This window comes from Anopheles merus, chromosome 2R, assembly GCF_017562075.2.
Source record: "Anopheles merus strain MAF chromosome 2R, AmerM5.1, whole genome shotgun sequence".
Taxonomy (NCBI): domain Eukaryota; kingdom Metazoa; phylum Arthropoda; class Insecta; order Diptera; family Culicidae; genus Anopheles; species Anopheles merus.
Window position 1 is genome coordinate 18404137 of NC_054082.1, and position 18803 is coordinate 18422939.

Below are 18803 nucleotides of genomic sequence, written 5' to 3' on the forward strand. Positions count from 1 at the left end.
TTTGTGTGTTGTTGATGTTGAGCTCCTTTCCCTTTGCTTTGCTGTCGATCGTCCTTTCCTGACCCCGTTCCCGGGATGGGCGGGATTAGGGTCGGAAAAAGCGGCGGGGGGATTTTCAGCTCGATTTGCTGCCTCGTTAGGGCGCTTATCAGCCGGCTTCGTTCGATGTTTATTGATCGCGTGCGTCATGAGCGGTCGGGGGGTGGGTGCGCGTATGGTTTACAAAAATAGTTCAATGATGCATAGCAGTGCGCTCCACAACAACCACACTGCTATTTATCAGCTATTTTCCTCACCTTCCTGCTAGCGAGCTAGTGTAGTTTTTTTTTTGTTTTCGCTTTTAATATTATACATACCGTAAGTGTCGATGCCGCCGTCCCAATAGAGTTGTGCAGACTTTATCGTCACGTTGTACGCATGCTCCAATGGGCTGGAGGTGGACGATACATTAAGCCTGTAGGTGCCCGGCTCGGTCTGGTTAAGGTGGTACAGCATGACGGGAGCTTCGTTCCGGCTCGCCGGGTCCGTCGCACCGTTGCGTTGCGGTTTTGCGCTCGTTCCACTGTCGCGTAGTAAATCGATGAGCGATCCTGAAGCACGTGATTACGATTACGGCGGGCAAATAAAGGGAGGGGTGGAGGAAAGAACACGGCCTATCAGATACAGTGTCAGTGTGGGGAGGAAGCGTGCGTAGCAGGGAAAAGGGGAAAAGGGGAATATGATCTCATGCATGGTGATTTAAATTTCGTTTTCCATGAATCCATTGGTTTTTTGTTGGGTTTGGGTGCGTATAGCGTATATCATATATATAGCGTATAGCGTATATATCGTATAGGAAATATTAATACAAACACACAAATAACTGCAGCTTCTCTCACTCCCACTGCGCCCAAAAGCCAAGGCTGTGGTGTGGGCCTGTCCATGGCAAAGACATAGACGCATTGCTTCATAGACTGCGCCCGCCCACGGTAGCAAAGCCACGGTATGCTAATGGGCATTGCCATGTTGCGTGAAGCTACAGTTCGCGCCAACCCAAGCACCGAATTGGTTAGTATTCGTTATTTTGATGATAGAAGCCAGTTTTTGTTGGAAGGAAAACAAACACACGAATGAAACAAAAACAAAACTAAAAAGCAATCGCAATGAATTAAAGCCACAAGATAAACATACGTGCGTGCGGTTTAGTAAACAAAAGAAAGCATGAAGCAAAACAAAGAAAAAATAAGGGGAATAAGAGCACCACGAATAAGAAGCCGCTGGGAAAGCAATTTATGAAAACGGTCATGCTGTTCCTCCTTCTCTCTGGCAAGCAAGTCAAGAATGCGCAGGGTTCATCAGTCTGTGTTTATGCTTTCTGTCGCGCGTGCACATGGCGCATGATGATGATGGTGATGATGAAAGCATGTTTTGCGCGTGTGTTGGTTTGTGCCGCGGGCCTGGCAAACTATAATTGCACGTTGTGTTGCTCCTGCTGCTCGGTAGTGGTGGTAGTATAGTTGGGGTTTTCTATAAAACAGCTGGTTTTGTTTACGATCATTATAATGCGAACCGAGAGCGAGAAAGAACGAGAGAGAAAGCATTCAGAAGGTGCGAGAGCATCGCATTGGGAAGAGAATAAAGCACAAACAAGGGCACAAGAGGCAGAAACGGGAAAGAAAGAGGAAAACAAAACTGGAGCAACTGGCGAAGCGAAACAACGCTGCTTGTTGTCCATAAGAAAGGTGCGTAGTAGTAGAATGTTCTAGCATATTGCACAGGGGCAGTTGGAAGGGTGTGAATGGCAACAAACAGAAAAGTGGCTGGCGATGTAAATTTATGTTTATGTTTACGCGTTTTGTTTTAAATATTATGAACCCTCGTGCACTCTGATGTTGTTCTGTAGTGTCCATCCAAATTTAATTATCAAAATAGAAAAAAGTGCCCTCCATGCGTTGTTTGTGTCGATTTAATGGAATCATATCTATAGGTGCATCTACCGATACAGATAAACACGTACCGCAAACCCCCAAAGGCGAAAAAGCAACCCTCTTAATGCAATTAAGTAATTAAAGCTAGTTTGATGTCGCCTTCTCTCCTGCATTGTGTAGCCTAAAAGCATTCGCTCACTCCTATCTACGCTTTGTTTATGTTTCAGTTTCAAATGCTGCAATACTTTTTGGGTGCGTTATTCTGGCTGTGATCAATCTACACCACCCGGGTGCTGGTAGAAAGTGTGTAATCTTTTTTAATTGTTCAGGGGCTGTTTGTTTTGTTTACGCGGGAGTGCATCGACTGATGTATGGTAGCTACTGCCGGTTCTTACTTTTCTGGGCAGCCAAAGCAATTAAAGAAATTGCTTCCTCACCGGTTTCTGTCGTAACTATTCCCAAAAAAAATGAAATAGAGTTGATTGGAAAAAGGCAAACGATTGCACTATATATTGTTGCCTATTAAATTTTCTTAGTTCAAATAGCTAAAAACAGCCCAAGAAGCATTGCAAAGAAATGCATTTCATGCACATTTGATCGAACAGCAACCCCGGTGCGCGTGTGTGTGTATCTACTGTGGGATGGAAACGAAAGTGAGACAAACGCACACACCTTTCCCCATTGTTTTCCTCTTACATTCCCCTATCTCTCTCTCTGTGATATGATACAATATGAAACTGAATGCATCTAAAATTTCACTTTCCATGCAACTCAAACGTCAAAACGAAAAGGAACATTTTGGAATGGAGAGAGAAGGATCGCCCTTCCAACGAGCGCACGTTCGTTGCGGGGTTGGCAGGGTTGCGATAGCGTTTGAGCAGCGCGCGGCGGAACCCACAGTCGGAGGCTCCATTTGATAACCCACCGAATGGGGCGCTGCTGCCCTGGAAACGGTTGACTGCGCACAATCATCCATAAAGCGCCGCAAAAGTCGACCAAAAACCGCAGACGAACGGACATTGGGGAGGAGAAAAGTGATGGGCATAATTTGCAATTAGTTCATAGCAAAGCTCGCAGGGAGTTTGAAGCATTTGAGGTGCAACGAATGGGAGAGTTCGATGGCAGCATTTGGCGCGCTTGGTTTACTTTTACCTAACCGTCAGCATGTATGTTTCTTTTTTGTCTATGCCGCTTCGAACCAACAACGCTCTTCCCTTTCCCCATCGCCCATCGCCCACTTTTAATATGACCGCGTGTAGGGTTCACCTGCGCAGATGTGGGTTTTGTTTTGGTTCCGTTCCAACCGTGCGGCTCCCGACCATCTGACGTCATCGTCGCTCTCATCGTGTTTTTGCGCTCTCTGCGCGCGAGTTAGAAGTGCGTGAGAGCAGCAACAAACGGGCGAGAGCGAGACGAACAGTCGGGGCCGGGCCCTTGGGAGAGGGAGAGAGTGCGAGCGAGAGCGCGCGCGCGCGCGAGTGGAAAAGATCATCAGGGTGTTGTGTTGTGTTGTGAATCCGGTATTGGTTGTCAAAAACGGAAAGCAGCAGCAGCAGCAGGCAGCAGCAAACAAGCGCACACGAAAACGGGCGATTTTTTATTTCGGTAGTGTGTCTCATACCGTTGCTAGCTCTCGAGTGGGCTAGAAGTTAGAAGTTTGCTCTGTAGATTCCATCTTCAAACGTGATTTCAAGTGTGTGAACAATTATTAACAACAACCGATTTGTAAAGAAGACATTTGACGTTTTGTCGGTCCTCCCCCCCCCCCCCCCCAGGGCAAGGGAGCAGTGGAGAGTATTTGCAGATTCCTTTGTTGTTGGCCTTTTTTTTTACTCTCTCTCCTGCTGTTGACCAACGGGGTAAGTACCGTGTTCGTCTTGAGCACATTGTCTTTCCTTCCATTCCAACAAATCGGTTCTTGCCTAACAGTTTGCTATGGTTACTGTGTTGTGAGTCATTTTGTGAGTCCCTTCGTCATGTTGTTGTTGTTGTCTGCCTTCGAGCTGCTTAGCAACCACTGTCTATCCGTAGCCCCCACTAGTATTGAAATGTGAGTGTGAAAAGGCAGCGGAATGGTGGGCACGAATTTGGTGAGCTGCATCATATGATTCGAGTGAGCATTTCGTACGGTGAAAGTGCAAAGAAAATATGTGCTCTCATGTGTATGTGTTTGTGTGTTAGTGTACCGTGCGCGGGAGGAGAAGCAATGGTGGCACCATCAGCTTCTAGCGTGCGATTTTGCGCAATTTGTGTACTGCTCGCGAGGTATCCTTTTGAAAGAGCACGGTGAAAAGAGAAAGAGAGAGAGAGAGAGAGAGGCAATGAGCGCACTAAAGAGCGAAAGAAGCGTGTTTTGACGTATGGAGTGATGAGGTGGTGGTGGTGGCGCCTTTTGTTTTGATTTGCAATGCGATGCGATGGAATATATGATAGGGGGTACATAAGCTTCGTGTGTTAATTATTTTGGTGGAATTTGTGTGACGAGCGCAAGAGCGCAAACGTGTGCAGGCCTCTTGATCGATCGATTGATTGATCGAGAAGTAGGAGAAAGAGGCTGCGAGAGAGAGAGAGAGAGCAAGATCTCCGCTTTGCTCACCAGCTCTTGATTGCGCAGATTGTGGAAAAAAACACGCAAGAGATCTGCTTTACGCGATCTCACAAACAAACAAACCCTCAGGGATACCCAGGGCGCATGGGGTGTGTACGTAGTAGTGCCAACCCGCGGAACGAACACGTGTAAAACCTGTTGGCTGAATCGTGCAAACGCGTCATATGGTTCAAGGTTGCCGCACCGTTTAGGACGCCGCCGACTGTGTGCGCGCCGGATGATGCTGTGGTGCGGTGTCGTTGTCGGTTCCGCGCGTGTGTTTGTATTTGTAATCCGTCTCCTTCCCTGGTAGGACAGGGCACGTCTGCAGACGCAGGGACGTAAGCAAAACCGGCTGTCTACTTACCCTGCTGCCCCTGCTCGATGGGGGGAGCGCGTTTCTGTTGCTTGGGATAATGCTTATTTCTGGAGCGTAGTTCTGCCGTACCGCGCCAACTTTACGTACCACTGACCTCTAACGGATCCCTGCGTAGGGTGCGCGGGCCCTTTGCAGTTTCAACCAAGGCGTGTATGAATGAACGATCTCGTACGCTGGATTTGCGTTACAATTGGTGAAGGTCAGACAGTTAGTAGCGATTATGTTTCGTTTTCTTTTCGATGTTTTATCGATACCGACGCTTGACACCTGAGATGAGATGGGGGACGTTACAGTCGTTGTCGCTGTACGTTGACTCCAAGGCACCAATTTTTGACAGTGTGCATCAGTGTTTGCCTATATCTCGCCTGTTTTTATTTTGAATTTGACATTTGTTTTACTCCGGTAGAAATCGTGAAATAAGATATTTTGATGAAATTTGCAGTTTTATAAAAAAACGAATGAAATAAAATCAATGTTTTACGTCATGGTATGTTTACGCCTGAAGATACATGCCAAACAAGCAGGCTCCAACGACATTCTTAAAATCAGCACAAGAAAAGGGTTTGTGTTTGATTTCTGTTCATTAAATTATGAATTATTTGTTTTAAATCCATAAATTTGGCATCAAACAGCTTCAGCTCGATCGATTGAGACGTTTGATTGATTTTGATGCTTTGGAGACAAAAAATGAGACACGTCTCCCGGTATCAAACATTGATACCAGAAGAGTTTAAAAATTGGTGACTTGGAGACAAAATTTCAGCGGCTTTGACTGTTTTGCATAGGAGGAATTAGCTGTGAAACGAAACGGTAAAGAGATGAAATGAAAGTAAAACAGACAAGGCGAAGTATCAACACAACACGGACATGAATATGAAAGCAGAATGATTCCTTACCCAGGTCCGAATGAACCCCCCTTACCCGCTTTTGAGCAGGTTGTTTAAAATGATCAGTTGAACATGAGTTTCAGTTTTGTTTTTAATTTCATCCATTATTTACAACAAGTATTTATATATATTCGCTTAATAATGTTAACACGTAATGTAGGAGTTATCTTATACCTAAAGACGTAACATTTTTTTCCCGGTTACAATTACGGCTGCACTCTCAGCCGTCCCAGCCATTTTGTTCATTTCGGTGGTAATGTGGGACATTTGTTCGAGGAAAACAGTACGCACAAATGTGGCTGGGAATGATAGGGATTAGATCGAGGGAAATGGAGGAAAACAGGATTCAAATAGGATTCTTTTCGGCATTTCGAAGCTGTTGGATGCCACCCAGAGTGTGTCAAATGTGCGTATAAATATGGGTTTTTCATTTTCAGTTTAGAATATCGAACGACAAATACGTGCGAATAACAACTGGCTTCAGGTGCAACACGCGTCTCACTCGTCGCACATTTTCCGCGCGTTTGAAAAGGATGCTTGCGCTGTAGCGTCCTTTTTTTTTTAGTTGGAGAGGTTAACTTAACAAATATATGATTTGTACTTGGAACGTGTATGGGAAGGATGACAGCAGTATCCTCGTAATTCTCGTCTCGTAAACTAAACGAACGCTCGTTGCAATCGAAAACATAGCAGCGTATGCGATGTTTTATGTGGCTCCGCTCTCTCTCTCTCTCTTTTTATGAGCTGTATAGCGAGCATGCAATGTTGCGTGCAACGGCGCTCGTCTTGCGTTCAACTGGCGATGATTGTTTTGTTTGTTTGCTTCACATCAGCCCTCACAGTGGTTAGTGCCCATGGTAGAGAACGGTTTTGTGTCGTTTAATGTTTGCTCTTCTATTTTTTTAAAAGGAAATATGATTTATGTGGCTGTATTTTGTGTAATTAGTGATAAGGAAATGAAACATATCATAGTAAAAGCCACATTATTTTTCTTTTACCCTATTTTCTATGTTCAAAACACCACAATAAGAACTCAGATTTTTTTTAAATTTAAAAATAAGAGCCTAGAGTTGATATTTCACATTAATAGATTTTGAAGAGCTTGTTTCATCAGCATGGGGAATGTTTAACCCAATTTTGTTGTCCCCAATATTTTTACTCCAACACTCGACCGATCGTATGTATTTCGTAAGAAAAAAAAAAGCTGGCTTATAACGGCAACAATCACATTCAATGGATGAACAACCGACACCCCACGAGATGATCCACAATAAGCAGGACACACACATTTCAGTACGATGATGGTATAAGTATCGGAAAAAGGGGCACATGTAACATGAATGAAGAAGCCGTCCTTGGATTTGTTGTTGTTGTTGTTGTGGTGGGATGATGAGAAGATTAACAGAGGGCGACAGACTAATGCAAGGGCTGAACGGAGTTGGGGACGGACAGGCACAGATGGGTGAACCGTCCATCCCCCTGCTCGAGTAGGACGAAGTAGCTATGGGTTGGTGGGAAGGTATGGGTTTAGTCACCGTTGGGCGTTTCCAGCGTGGCCTGGTCGAGGTGACCGTGCAGCTTGAAGTACAGACCGTTCACATCCTCGCCGACGCTGACCGGGATCGATTGTGTGCCGTGCAGATCGTGCTGGGCGAGCAGGGTCGTCTGCCGAAAGAAGGATTGATGGTTACGTTAAGCGTTTGCACACGGAGACAATCAGGGTAAGACAATGCGCTCGGTCTTACCAGCACCGGATGGCCGCCAAAGTACCGGTCGATCTCGAAGTGTATCACACGGCCGCCCGTTTTGTGTGCCAGCTCGTGCAGTGCCGTCTGGTTTGTCATCGGCTGGTCCAGCTGCTGCTTGGTGTCCAGGATCTCCTCGCCGAACCAGATCACGTACAGCTGCCGTGTTGCGCAAGCAAAGGGAGAGATTAACACTTTAAGTACACCCACACACATACACGCACTCTCTGTACGGCCATTGGATAAACAGAACACAGGCCCCTTACCCGAATCCGCTTCTTGAGCAGGGTGAGTGCGGTCATGCGGGAAAGCTGCGCGTCGGTAGTCGCCCTGCTCGTGGCCAAGAAGATAGCACTATCGTACGGTATCTCCTGCGAGGTGCGCAGAATGCTGTAGTACTCGCTGCCGCCCCGATCAAAGCTGGGCTGCAGCAGGTTTACCGCCTCCATCAGTGACTTGGTGTTGCGGAAGGTAACCGATTTGGATATGCCTGTGGCGAAGAAGGAGCAAAAAAGCACACATAAACGGGACTGCAGTTCACAAACCTCAGTTTGCGCACTCTGGCGTGCTTGCAACGTTCAACAACTCCCCACAAAGCAAAAAAAGAACCATGACGTCATGAGTAATTGGGCATTGTTTAGCTTTTGGATCACGCCGCTGAAGGCGCACCGGTACGTGCCGAAGCAGCGCGTACGTGATGACACAGCGTGGAGGGGGGAAAAACGATACTTACCGCTGGCATTGTAGCGCATCAGGATTGTATCGAGCGGGGTCTTCGGCACCAGCGACGCCTCCAGCACCTTCTTGGTGAAGGCGAGCGAATCGTTCGACGTGTCGACGAGGAAGGCGATCGGCATCCGCAGGTTCTTGTCCGCGATCAGCTGTGCCAGCAGCTCCGGCTTGGACAGCTTGCTCTCGTCAAAGCCACCGCCGGCCGGGTGTGTGGGCGGAACCGGTTTCGTGGGTCGCAACGGATGCAGACCGCCCGCGGGATGATCAACAACAACACTACCGTCCAGGTCCGGGCTCGAACTGCTGCCCAGCGCTCCAGGCACCGGTGGCGCCGGCATCGTCGTTGTAGTGGCCAGCTGCAGCACGTCATCCTCCTGCGTGTCCTCGACGTTGTTTTCCAGCCCGACGGGCGACGTGAAGTGATGCTCGGCACTGTCGTTAACGCCACTGTTGGTGTCGCCCGAACCACCGTACAGATGGTTGGTCGTTTCGGGCGGTAAATTCTGATGCAGATGGTGCTCCAGTGCTCTGCTGCTTAGCGTGGGCTCCTCGCGCGAATGATGATGCACCGGCGCCGTCCGGTGTAGATGGTGATCCTCCGATGACTCACCGACCTGCTCATCCCGCGGCTGATCCTCCTCCTGATCGCTCACGAATGCCTGCGGCACACTGGCCCGTGCCTCGTGGTCGTCGACGGTTGCCAGCGGTGACGCTTCCGCACTGTCGTTACGCTCGCTGGAGCCGTAATCGGGCAGCAGGGAGCTACCGGTAGTCAGGTACGGCTCGTCCGCTCCACTCAGCTCGGAGCTGTTAAAGCTATCGGGGTAGATGGCACGGGGATCCTCCTCGCCGCTACCGTACTGGTGGTCGGCGCTGTTGTGATGTTGATAGTAGACGCTGTCCAGCAGACCACCACCCGGTGGCAGTACGTCGGAGGGGGACACAACGGCGGTGTTGGCGCCAAGCGTTGCCGACTCGTGCACTCCGCCACCGGTGCTGCCATCGTACGGCAGTAGGGAACTGGTGACACCGCCACCCGCCACTGGGCTACCGTAGGGACTAGAATAACTGTCACTTTCCTGCCGGCCTGGATCATTGTCCTGCAGCTCCAGTGCGGCAGTTTGGCGGGAGAGGAACACTAACGCTAGCAATAACACTAGTACCGGAGGGTACATGCTGGCGGGGTTTTGTTTTTGTTTCGGAAAACGCACAAATCACACGATAGTATCTGAACGATCTCGAGCCAGTGCTCACCACTGTGTCACTGTGTAGAATCTCGTATTCCCAACAATCGTTCGCTCTTCGGTCTGGCGCACTGTTGTCGACGCACTTGGGTTACACATTAAAAAGGGGAATGAATTGCACGAAACACTGCACTAAACTCACATAATTCGCTCGCTGTGGAATGTTGGGAAGAATCGTTGAGACATAGTTGACGAACTGTGGACAAAACGAGAGCAAGAAGATGCCAGAGTTAGTGCGATGTAAATAGTGTTTTGCCTTGAGTTCCTTGCAATGAGAAGATCAATCCACTGATCGCCCAGTTCGGTTCCAGTCGCTGCACAACACCGCAAGTCCAAATATTGTCCTTCCTAGGCCTGTTTACTACAGCTACAGCCAAACATCAATAACAAGGTCCTGTATCTGTGTGAAACTAATGCCCTTTTGCACTGTGCCGACCAACCTTTACTGCGGGAACTTAATCGGCTTGGCCCAACAACACTCCCTATTGCGGTAGAGGAGATCCGTCACTTTGCGACACCTTTGCCTTTCTTTTGAATAGAGTCACACACACACGCACCACCCGTAAGCCACCGTGTTTCGGAGTCGACTGAAAATTAGTGGTACACCTTGAACGTGGTCGCGCGCGGGCTCTCTCACGTTCCCGGCTGGTGGTGCTGCTGACCACGCGTATCTTAATCTTTGCCGCGCGCTGCTGGTAAATGTGTGTGGCACGGGGTTTGCGTTTGTGGCGGCGGGCAGGTGAAGAAATAGACCGACAACACACCGACCGACCGGCTTGCTGGTATGGTGGTGTTGCTGCTGTCTGCTGCTGGGTTGGCTATTTTCGTATGCCACCATATTCGCGGGTCGTGGTCACCGTGGTTACCGGCTGTTAATGATATGTTTTCGATGTGAGTTGCCACACACACACACATGCACTGGGCGCTAGGCTATCTTTGCGTGTTAGGGCAATGATCAAACCGTTTCTCGCTGCGCCGTTCCGTTTTTACGTATCGCGCGGTGACCGGTTTTTTTTTGGAATCGTACAAAAATAAGATGATAATTTATCAACCACGACACACCGGGTTGCCGTCTGCATCCCTCGCTTCTCGCCGTGTTAAGCGGGAAACGCAACATCACCTGCGTTGTGCGCAAGCTCTGCTGTTGATGGTTTCGATATCGGGTTTGGGTTTGTTCTGCAGCTTCAAAATCAAACACTAAATATTTAATTGTGAAAAAAAAAAAACAACAAAATATCTCTAATGCGAACTGTAACATACAGGGTAGAAACTGATCAGAGAAAGGTTGCGAAAACTTCCCATCGCTTCCCGCGGCACCAAAGCTGTTCTGCTCGCTTGCTGGCTTTATTGTTGATGTAATCGGAGATCACTATTTTTACGACCCACTCGCCTAGATGCCATCATCATCCAGGTGATGTGAAGCAATCGTTCCGGACTTCCTTAAAATTGGATGCCCCTTCACTGTGTGTGTGTTTACGATCGGGCACAGACAGTGGCTGTGAAGTCGCGCGCGCGCGCCCGGTACATTCGCTGGGAAACTTGGCTGTGGCGCAACAGCGCAAAAAAAAATCATGTAAAGTAGAATAGAGCCGATCATAATTCATCTGCACATGTGCACACACACACCCGCGCACCCGATCAACGCGTCGAACGCGCCACCGCAAACGAAAGGGAAAGCTGGAGTGTGTTTGGGGAGTACCCTGCCGCACAACATAATAAGAGTGGCATAAGATCGTCTAGATATAATACCGACGGTTAAATCTCACAGCCCACAAACCAACCCATCGACTCCGACATGTATCGACACAATACTGCACCTCCGATGCAACTAGGGGTGTACCCCGGCTTGACTTCCGGATTGCGATTGCGATCTCACTTTAGCGCACTCACAAACGGCGGCGGTGTCTTGGCCCGTTCTTTGGATTGTTACATTATAGTGCATCATCTTCGCTCATGAGCATGATGACGCCCCCCCCCCCAGTGTGCACACTTTGCTGTGTGTTTACAAACAACTCTCCCGCCCCCCACCGGTGGAGCGTTGTGAAGTAAGAGCAAGCAATACATCGCCCGTTGGTACTCCCACGCGCGCCGCTTTTGAGCTGCTGAAGCCATTCGCCGCTCTGTATTAGCTCGTTGCGGCTGTACGATCTTTGAGTGCGGTCGGTGTACCGCTGCACGCTTATTCTTCGACACCTGCACAAAGGTTGAGCGGTTTGCGCGCCCCTAAAGTGGGATCCCGGGGACCACCTGTGTCGTGCAAAAAATATAGAAAAAAAGGATGCCCAAAGGATGGTAGGGGGTGGCTAGGGAAGAGGAATTGTTGCAAAATAGTGTTGTATGGGTGGTACGGTTTGCTTGATTTGTGACGTGTTTAGAATAATATTTTAGAACCTCGCAAGGGAACGCTCGTAGACAATTGTGCACTCCAAGGGGGAGAGAGAGAGGTCAATTGCTTTTTCAAAAGCTATTTTCCGCCAAACCGGGTATGCGAAGCGGCAGGTCTTGGAGTATTCCAGCACCGAGAGACACAGTCCAAAGGGGAGGCGTTAGAACTGTTGCCATTCTTTGTCACATTTGACAGTGTTTATGAATGCAATGCACCTTACACGGTCCCCGTTTATGGGGCCCTCGGTGCATTCCTATTGTCAGATACAATTGCCAAAGGAGTGGAGTTGGGGAGCGGAGGCTGGTTGGCGGCTGGTATAAGTACAGCGGATCTGTGGAGCGGCCGCTGTGTGTTGATTTGTTGGGCTATGAAAATTGTGGTGACACCTATATGCAGCTTAGCGTTTGCTGTCCGCCCTCCGCCACATTCCAGGTGCTATTTATTCGCTCTATCCCCATCCCTTTCTCTCTCTATCTCTCTCTGTCCCTCCCTCTCTCTCCGCCGCGGCTGCACTAACGGTGTTCGGCTGCAGCGGCGTGAAATATGAAGCACCCGGGGGGCGCCCGGCGTGTGTTTCGGCGCGTTTCTTCATTTGCGTTGGAAATTATGCGTTTTTCCTTGTATGGGGTGGGGGGCAAGAATGGGCCGACGCTTGGGGATCCTCGCAGTGTGTGTGTGCGTGTGTGTTACCACCGTGGCTGCTCTCATTTAAATAAGAGGGCGCAAGAATGCTGCATCCTGCATAATGGAATGGTGTCGCCGGCCATTTTATTGTGCATTGTGACTGTTCTGCATTGTTTGCAAACGGGGTGCCTTAAGGTACCACTTTTGAGCTCTGGGGGGAGCGAAGGGAAGCAGAAGCAGCCGATGGGCTGAAGAGTTTATGAGCTACGACTGGTGGCGTCCAAGGTGTCCGAGCGGAGTTCATAAAAAGTGACTACTTGGGGGAATACAAGACCTGCCAGGTGATGTACGAGGTTAAAGGTATATCAATTCAAACCACCACTGCGGCCAACAGGAGCTACCAGTGTGTACGGAGGATTAAAAAAAGGAGATAAAAACAAAGCCAACAATCAGTAATCAGCGCACGGCAACACACTGTGTGACGCCCCGGGATGACATAATGCGCAATCCTTCAGTGGCGCTGTGTGTTATCGTAACTTTCTTTTTCTCACCTATTATTCCATCATCATCATCATCAACACCATCATCGGGACCGGATCGGAGGGGGCCCTTTGCTGGACGACCTACATCCGTGGGCAGCAACAGAGCCACCCGGTGACCAGCGGCTTCTGTGCTACGATCGCACGCGCTTAGGGACCGCCCGTCGGTGAAAGGCGTCGTGACCTTCACGTTCACGAGCACGAAGCAGACACAATCATTGCACAGATAAAGCAGTCCAGTCCGCACAGTGTGTGTGTGTGATTGTGTGTGGATCTGGGTTAGCACCGTCTCAATGGCCGGCGTCACCTGATCGAGCCCGGTACCGTCTGGGCTGGGGAATTGAATAATTGGACAACTTTCGCCCGGATTGTGTTTGCAATTGTCAGTGTGCGGGCTCACCGTTCCCTGCAATTACAGTTGTGGTACAGCGGTGTGATTAAACCCATTTCAAGAGACACATATGTGTGTGTGATCTTATTTTTACAAAATTGTAGGAAAGATGGTTAAAAAAAACAACAACAAAACTCGCCATAAATCCGCCCGTTCGACATGCTGTCCGTTGGTTCGTGCGTGTCAACTAAGCTTTGATTTGTTGTTCACGCAAGCGTTGTTGCAATCCCCCCCCCCCCTCAAAGAGGGTGAGAATGCTGCAAAATGGAGGGCGTAACAGTTTTGTTTTTCGTTCCGATAAAATATGATTCATTTTTAACCTCCATTTTTTTTTGCAACGCGTGAGAACGAAGCTTACTTGTGCTGCAACTATTGACACTCTACCGCGCTAGCTCTCCACGCTCGCTCGGTACTATTTTTAGTCTATTTTAACAACCGTTTGCCAGTACTGCCGCGTTGCTGACCAATCCCATCTTATTTTTTGCTTCCCTCAACATTGTACTAAAGCTGTGCAAAGCAAGAAAAAACAAGCGACACTGGCCGCACCTTTTAACCACCAAACGGCCACAAAGCCAAAGCCAGGATTGGAGAATGGCGCGTGTGTGTGTGTGTGTGTGTGTGCCCCTGCGGTTGTCACATAATTTCTTGCCGGCTTGGCTACTAGATGCCGCGCGACCACACAGCACAAACCGTGACCGGCCGCGGCTTGTCCGGTTACACTAAATTCTTCCGCCGGCCGAATGCGCTCCGACGCCTTCGACCCGTACCCGGTGCTGCAAATAAATAAGTTTGCCTTTGTGTGCATGGCGTGCCATTTTGTCACATTTTCTCGAACGGTATCGAGTCTTCCGAGTTTGACAGGTGTCTTTGCGGCGCTCCGACAGAGAGGGAGACAGCGGGAACACGTTCTGGAGGACAGTAGACCACAAGAAGCAGAGTGTTGACCATCAGAATGTGGCTTCCATCTGTAGCTGTTGGTAGAACGATTGACGTTAAATTCACATAAAAACGAACCAACTCCCCATTCGTGGTGGTGGTGTTATGGCCCTGAGGGGTAAGGGAATGCCCCGAATGGTGCCACCGGGTAAGGAATGGAGTTCTTCCGGGACTGGAGCGCAGCAGTGCGGACGACCATTGGAACGGAAGCGAACCGGTGTGACATAACTCACTGTTTTCTTTCGTTCACCTTCCGCGATGGTGAGCCATTTATTGTATATTGTTACGTATACTAATGTGTGATTCCCGTAGTTTGCATTAAGGTGCAAAACAAACAAACAAAAAGCGGATGAAGTCACCTACAGGATGTGTTCGTGTTTCGTTCGTCGTCGGAAAAGCTTGTTTTTTTTTTGGTTTTGATCCAAATGCAATCCATCCTAGCGCTGAGTTTAGGATAGCATTGGCATAAACGTTGCACAAGTAGTACCACCGAAAGGCTCTAATAAAATAAAAAAAATCACTCCCCGCTCCCCGAGCCACTGTTGATCGCGAACAATTTGGCAGTACCAGCAACGATCACAACCTGCAGCTCCGCGGCTGTTTTGGTTTTGGCGTTCGGGCGGGGTTTGCAAGGGTGTGTACACGGTCCCGGCATGTGCCCGGCTGTGACTTTTTGTTTGTTTGTTTGTTTGTTCGTTTTTCTTCAGCAGAAACAAGTTTTCCGCACTCACACCCCCGCCCCCTCCGAGAGCCGGGATGACGAATGCTGCACCTGAAACCATCTCACACTGTCGCGTGAATGTGCTCCCCGTAGTCCGCTCGCGCGGATGGGGTGGACACAACGGCAGCAGCAACGTCGCCGGACAATAATGATACGAAAAAGTCCCTCCGAAAACCGGTCCCCCGCGGCAAAGGTGCGTTGCGACCGGGCCAAAAGGGTACGGCAACAGGGGGAACTCTGGTGTGGAATGACAACCTTCTCGTGTCGTGTCTTGCCGTGTTGTGCTTTCGGTGGGTTGGATTAACAGGTGAAGTAATGGATTGGTGGTGCGAGGGAACGGAGGAGGATAAGGGTAGTGGTATTGCGGTGCAAAACGATCAAACGCTGGTTGATTCTACCCCCGGGGAGGCCCCAGCCTTTGCCAGGGATAAATTCTAACGAAGATCGATTTTTTTGACATCATCTCATGTTTTGGAAGGCGAATCTTCTGGAAGTGGCTAGCGATCGAGTGTGGGGCACGGTTTTGGTTTCTGGTTGAAGTTTCTGGTGAGAACTTTGCTGAGTTCAGTTTTGCGTGAAGCAAAACAAAACAGCGAAATGTAATGAAATTATTATTCTTTACTCGATCAAATTCTTCGACTCTATGGTCCTCTGTGTGTAACATTTCTTTACAATATTTTGAAATGTCTAATGCTGCTCGGCGTCGGGCCACCTCAATCGTTATTTGGTACACCCATATTAGTTCAGAGCTGGACAGGATGATGTTTAAAGCACTGGGGCCTGCATGATGACCCCTTTCCGATACGGAGCACAGCTGATGTGTGTGTGTGTGTGTTTATGTGTTTGTGAATGCTAGCAAAGGGACTCATTCGATGCCCATCATCATCACCATCATCTGTTCACACCGTGTCGCACCGAGCAAGCGAGGAGCGCATTTCACGAGGTCAGTAGGTTTGCAGAGACACGCACACCACGTGTAGGGGCATATACCGAACATACCTTGTACTGCTGTTCCCCTATTTCTTAGATTTTGACGATGGACACAAAAAAGCACCAACCGGCAAAGAGGTGATTCAAACCGAACGTGCGATGGCAAAAGATCGATGCGAAAACTCTCATCCACCGACCGGCGGCAACTCTGCCCGACGAGGAGCATTTCTGAAACGGCCCTACTAAAACACAGGCACACACGCGTCGCCAAACACACAACTAAATAAGGGATGCGATTATTATGTTGCGCTGCGCGTGTGTGTGTGTGTATGTCTGCGTTTTGTGCGGGTTGGAAGCTGTGTTTTCTTTTAGTCGCGATTGCTTAATCCAAATGCGGCTCAAAAACCCGCCACAAAAACGGTACAACTGCTCTCCTCTCAAATGCTCAGCGCGTCTGTTTCCCACCCAGTGGCAGCACCGTGTGTGTGTGTGTTTGTGTGGTTTTGTCTAGGAATGGTGGTGGAAGATCATGTTTAAGGGATAGCGGCAAGCGCGGTTTACGGCTAGACGTGAGTATCGCGGGACCAGTGTTGACCTCTCTTGCTCTTGATGGCAAGCATCTTCCACCGCAGTTGCGGGCAGTTCGTCGCCGGCCAACGATAACCTTTGGAATTCAACCAACCTTTCCTCAAACCAGCACCGTGAACCAACTGGTGTTTGGGGAGAGAGGCTGGCTTAGCGCTCCATACCTTTGCCGAAAGGTGACTTGTGAGGTGAACTTTGTGGCCCGCAAATAGAGAGACACGGCGCAGCTTTTCTGTGCTATACCCCAAAGCGACGAACCCGCGGCACAGTCTCTTAAGCCGTTTCTAGGGGGCAAACACGGGCAGGCAAGGGTGAAAAGCCGGGGGCCACACCAAATTCCTTAAAACAAGAGGAGTGATCTACACACACTCACAAAAAAAAACAAAATTCTCTCACGAATCTGAGCCTTCCTCCCCGCCCCAAAACACTCTACCGGGGGCTGATGAGTAGTGTAATGGTGGTTGCGGTTTTTGGCTTGGCATGTTTTCAATGTTTATGCGGTTGAACACACGATGGGTAAATGATGTTGTGGCTGGTGTGCTGATGGTCAAACGCACACGGTCGTCTTCCCATCTCCCCACCAGGCGACACATACGGCCCAGTCGGTTGGTCGCTTTTCTCCCAACGGCACTCCCCACGTGCGCACTCCTCGCGGCTGAACGGCGGTTCGTTCGCATTGCGATGAGGCTTCTTCGAGCGTGCGCGGCGTACCGCGAGAGCATGTAATTGATCTTTGCGCTTGGCGTGGTGGATGATGCGAAGCAAACAAAACAGCAACAGCAGCCGCAGCAGCAAGCGGTGAATGAAAAAATGCAGTGCGATAATAATGATCCACGGTGTGTGTGTGTGTAGACGGTTACGTAAGGACAAGTGTGTTTTTGTTGTCGATATTGTTGTTGTTGTGATTGTTGCTATTGGTCTCAGCAAAGCCCCCTTTGGTGGGAAATGGGTGAAGAGGTGTTGAAAAGAATTTACACACACACACACACGCAACCAGAGACACAAAGTATGAGCACGCAGCAGCTCTCGATCCAGCGACTACTTCCACGGCTCGCTGCGATGGCGTAGAAAGGGGGTAGCGGGAAAGGAGAAGGGAAGTGGCCAGCCGAGCCCCGCACGCACAACAATAGGTGGGAATGGGAAAGAGCAGTGCGCAGATCTTGAGGACTGGTCCGGCGGCTGGCCGCTGTTCGTTGGTTGCCGCTGGTCGTGTCCTTGAGCGGTGGAATATTAATTTCAAATGCACTTTTCGCTGACCCGACGCTGACACCTCCCACCCCGGGGGCGCTGATGGCTAAGGGGGAGAGTGCTTTTCTTCTTGGGTTTGGTGGGCTGAGCTTGGAAAAGGCTTTAAAGTGTAGCATCATTAATACCGGCCCAAAGTTTGAATGCGGGGAGCACTAGACATATTTTGGGGAAATGTGAGGGTTTTTGCTCCGTTTTTTGGGGATTTTAGATCTCTTGTCATACTTCTGTGCCAAAGAATTCTTGTATAGCTTTTAGTTGATTGTGTTTGAAATCCTTTTTACCTTCAACCTCTCCCATTTTTGCAAGTTGTCCCGCTTGAACGCGTTTGAAGACATCCAAAACTGTGACAGAAGATCGTCTGGTGCTCTGGTCACCATTATTACTTCAGTTTTGTGTTCGTTTGTTTGCATGTGGCATGTGTGCTCTACTACTGGCCGTCCGATGATGCATTCGGTATAGTTTTTGTGCGTGTTTTCGTTGCTCGCACCCGCCCGACCAGTTTGGAAATAGTAATAAAAACGCGCGCACAAGAGGAACAGTGCTTCGGGCGTGCTCGAACGTTTCCGGCTCTCGATACCGATCGCGGTGTTGACCTTAATTATGAACACAATTCACACGCACAGCAAACGCGAGACCCGTCTGATCTCTGGCGGGGCCGATGCTGGGGCAAAGGCGAGCGTATTAAGGCCTCGTACCAAACTAGGTAAACCGCTTCTCAACTTCAGCTCGAGGAGAGCGCTGGTCCAAAATTCAAAGTCAAAGTTCGAACCGCATGCGCAGTGTCGTTACGTCATGCTCCTAACAACGATGGGGAGAGTTAATTTATCATTATCAACTCCGGTTGCACTCTGATCCAAACGCTGTTGCTGTTTTGTATGTGATAGTGGGTCTGGAATGGTTGTGTTTTAAGATTGCCAGTTTTATAAAATTCCCTAAAACAGGACGATGAACCGGAGGGAAAA

General features: G+C 49.3%; 2 protein-coding genes across 11 annotated transcripts in view; one reads left to right on the forward strand and one right to left on the reverse strand.

Moving 5' to 3' along the window:
• Positions 1 to 18803, forward strand: part of LOC121590477 (nascent polypeptide-associated complex subunit alpha, muscle-specific form) — a 44874-nt gene that overhangs the window by 4084 nt on the left and 21987 nt on the right. The gene's annotated exons all lie outside the window — the stretch shown is intronic.
• Positions 1 to 18803, reverse strand: part of LOC121590478 — a 29401-nt gene that overhangs the window by 2966 nt on the left and 7632 nt on the right. For 9 of the 10 annotated variants that reach the window (XM_041910211.1, XM_041910209.1, XM_041910207.1 and 6 more), the window contains 5 exons: positions 8239 to 9677; positions 7772 to 7995; positions 7506 to 7664; positions 7296 to 7425; positions 357 to 590 (listed from right to left, as the gene is read on the reverse strand). In XM_041910211.1, coding sequence (XP_041766145.1) covers positions 357 to 590; positions 7296 to 7425; positions 7506 to 7664; positions 7772 to 7995; positions 8239 to 9412 — 1921 coding nt within the window. In that variant the 5' untranslated portion in view covers positions 9413 to 9677. Of the gene's footprint in view, positions 1 to 356; positions 591 to 7295; positions 7426 to 7505; positions 7665 to 7771; positions 7996 to 8238; positions 9678 to 9921; positions 10022 to 18803 lie in introns of those variants that run through there. The other variant, XM_041910210.1, reaches the window with a different exon arrangement.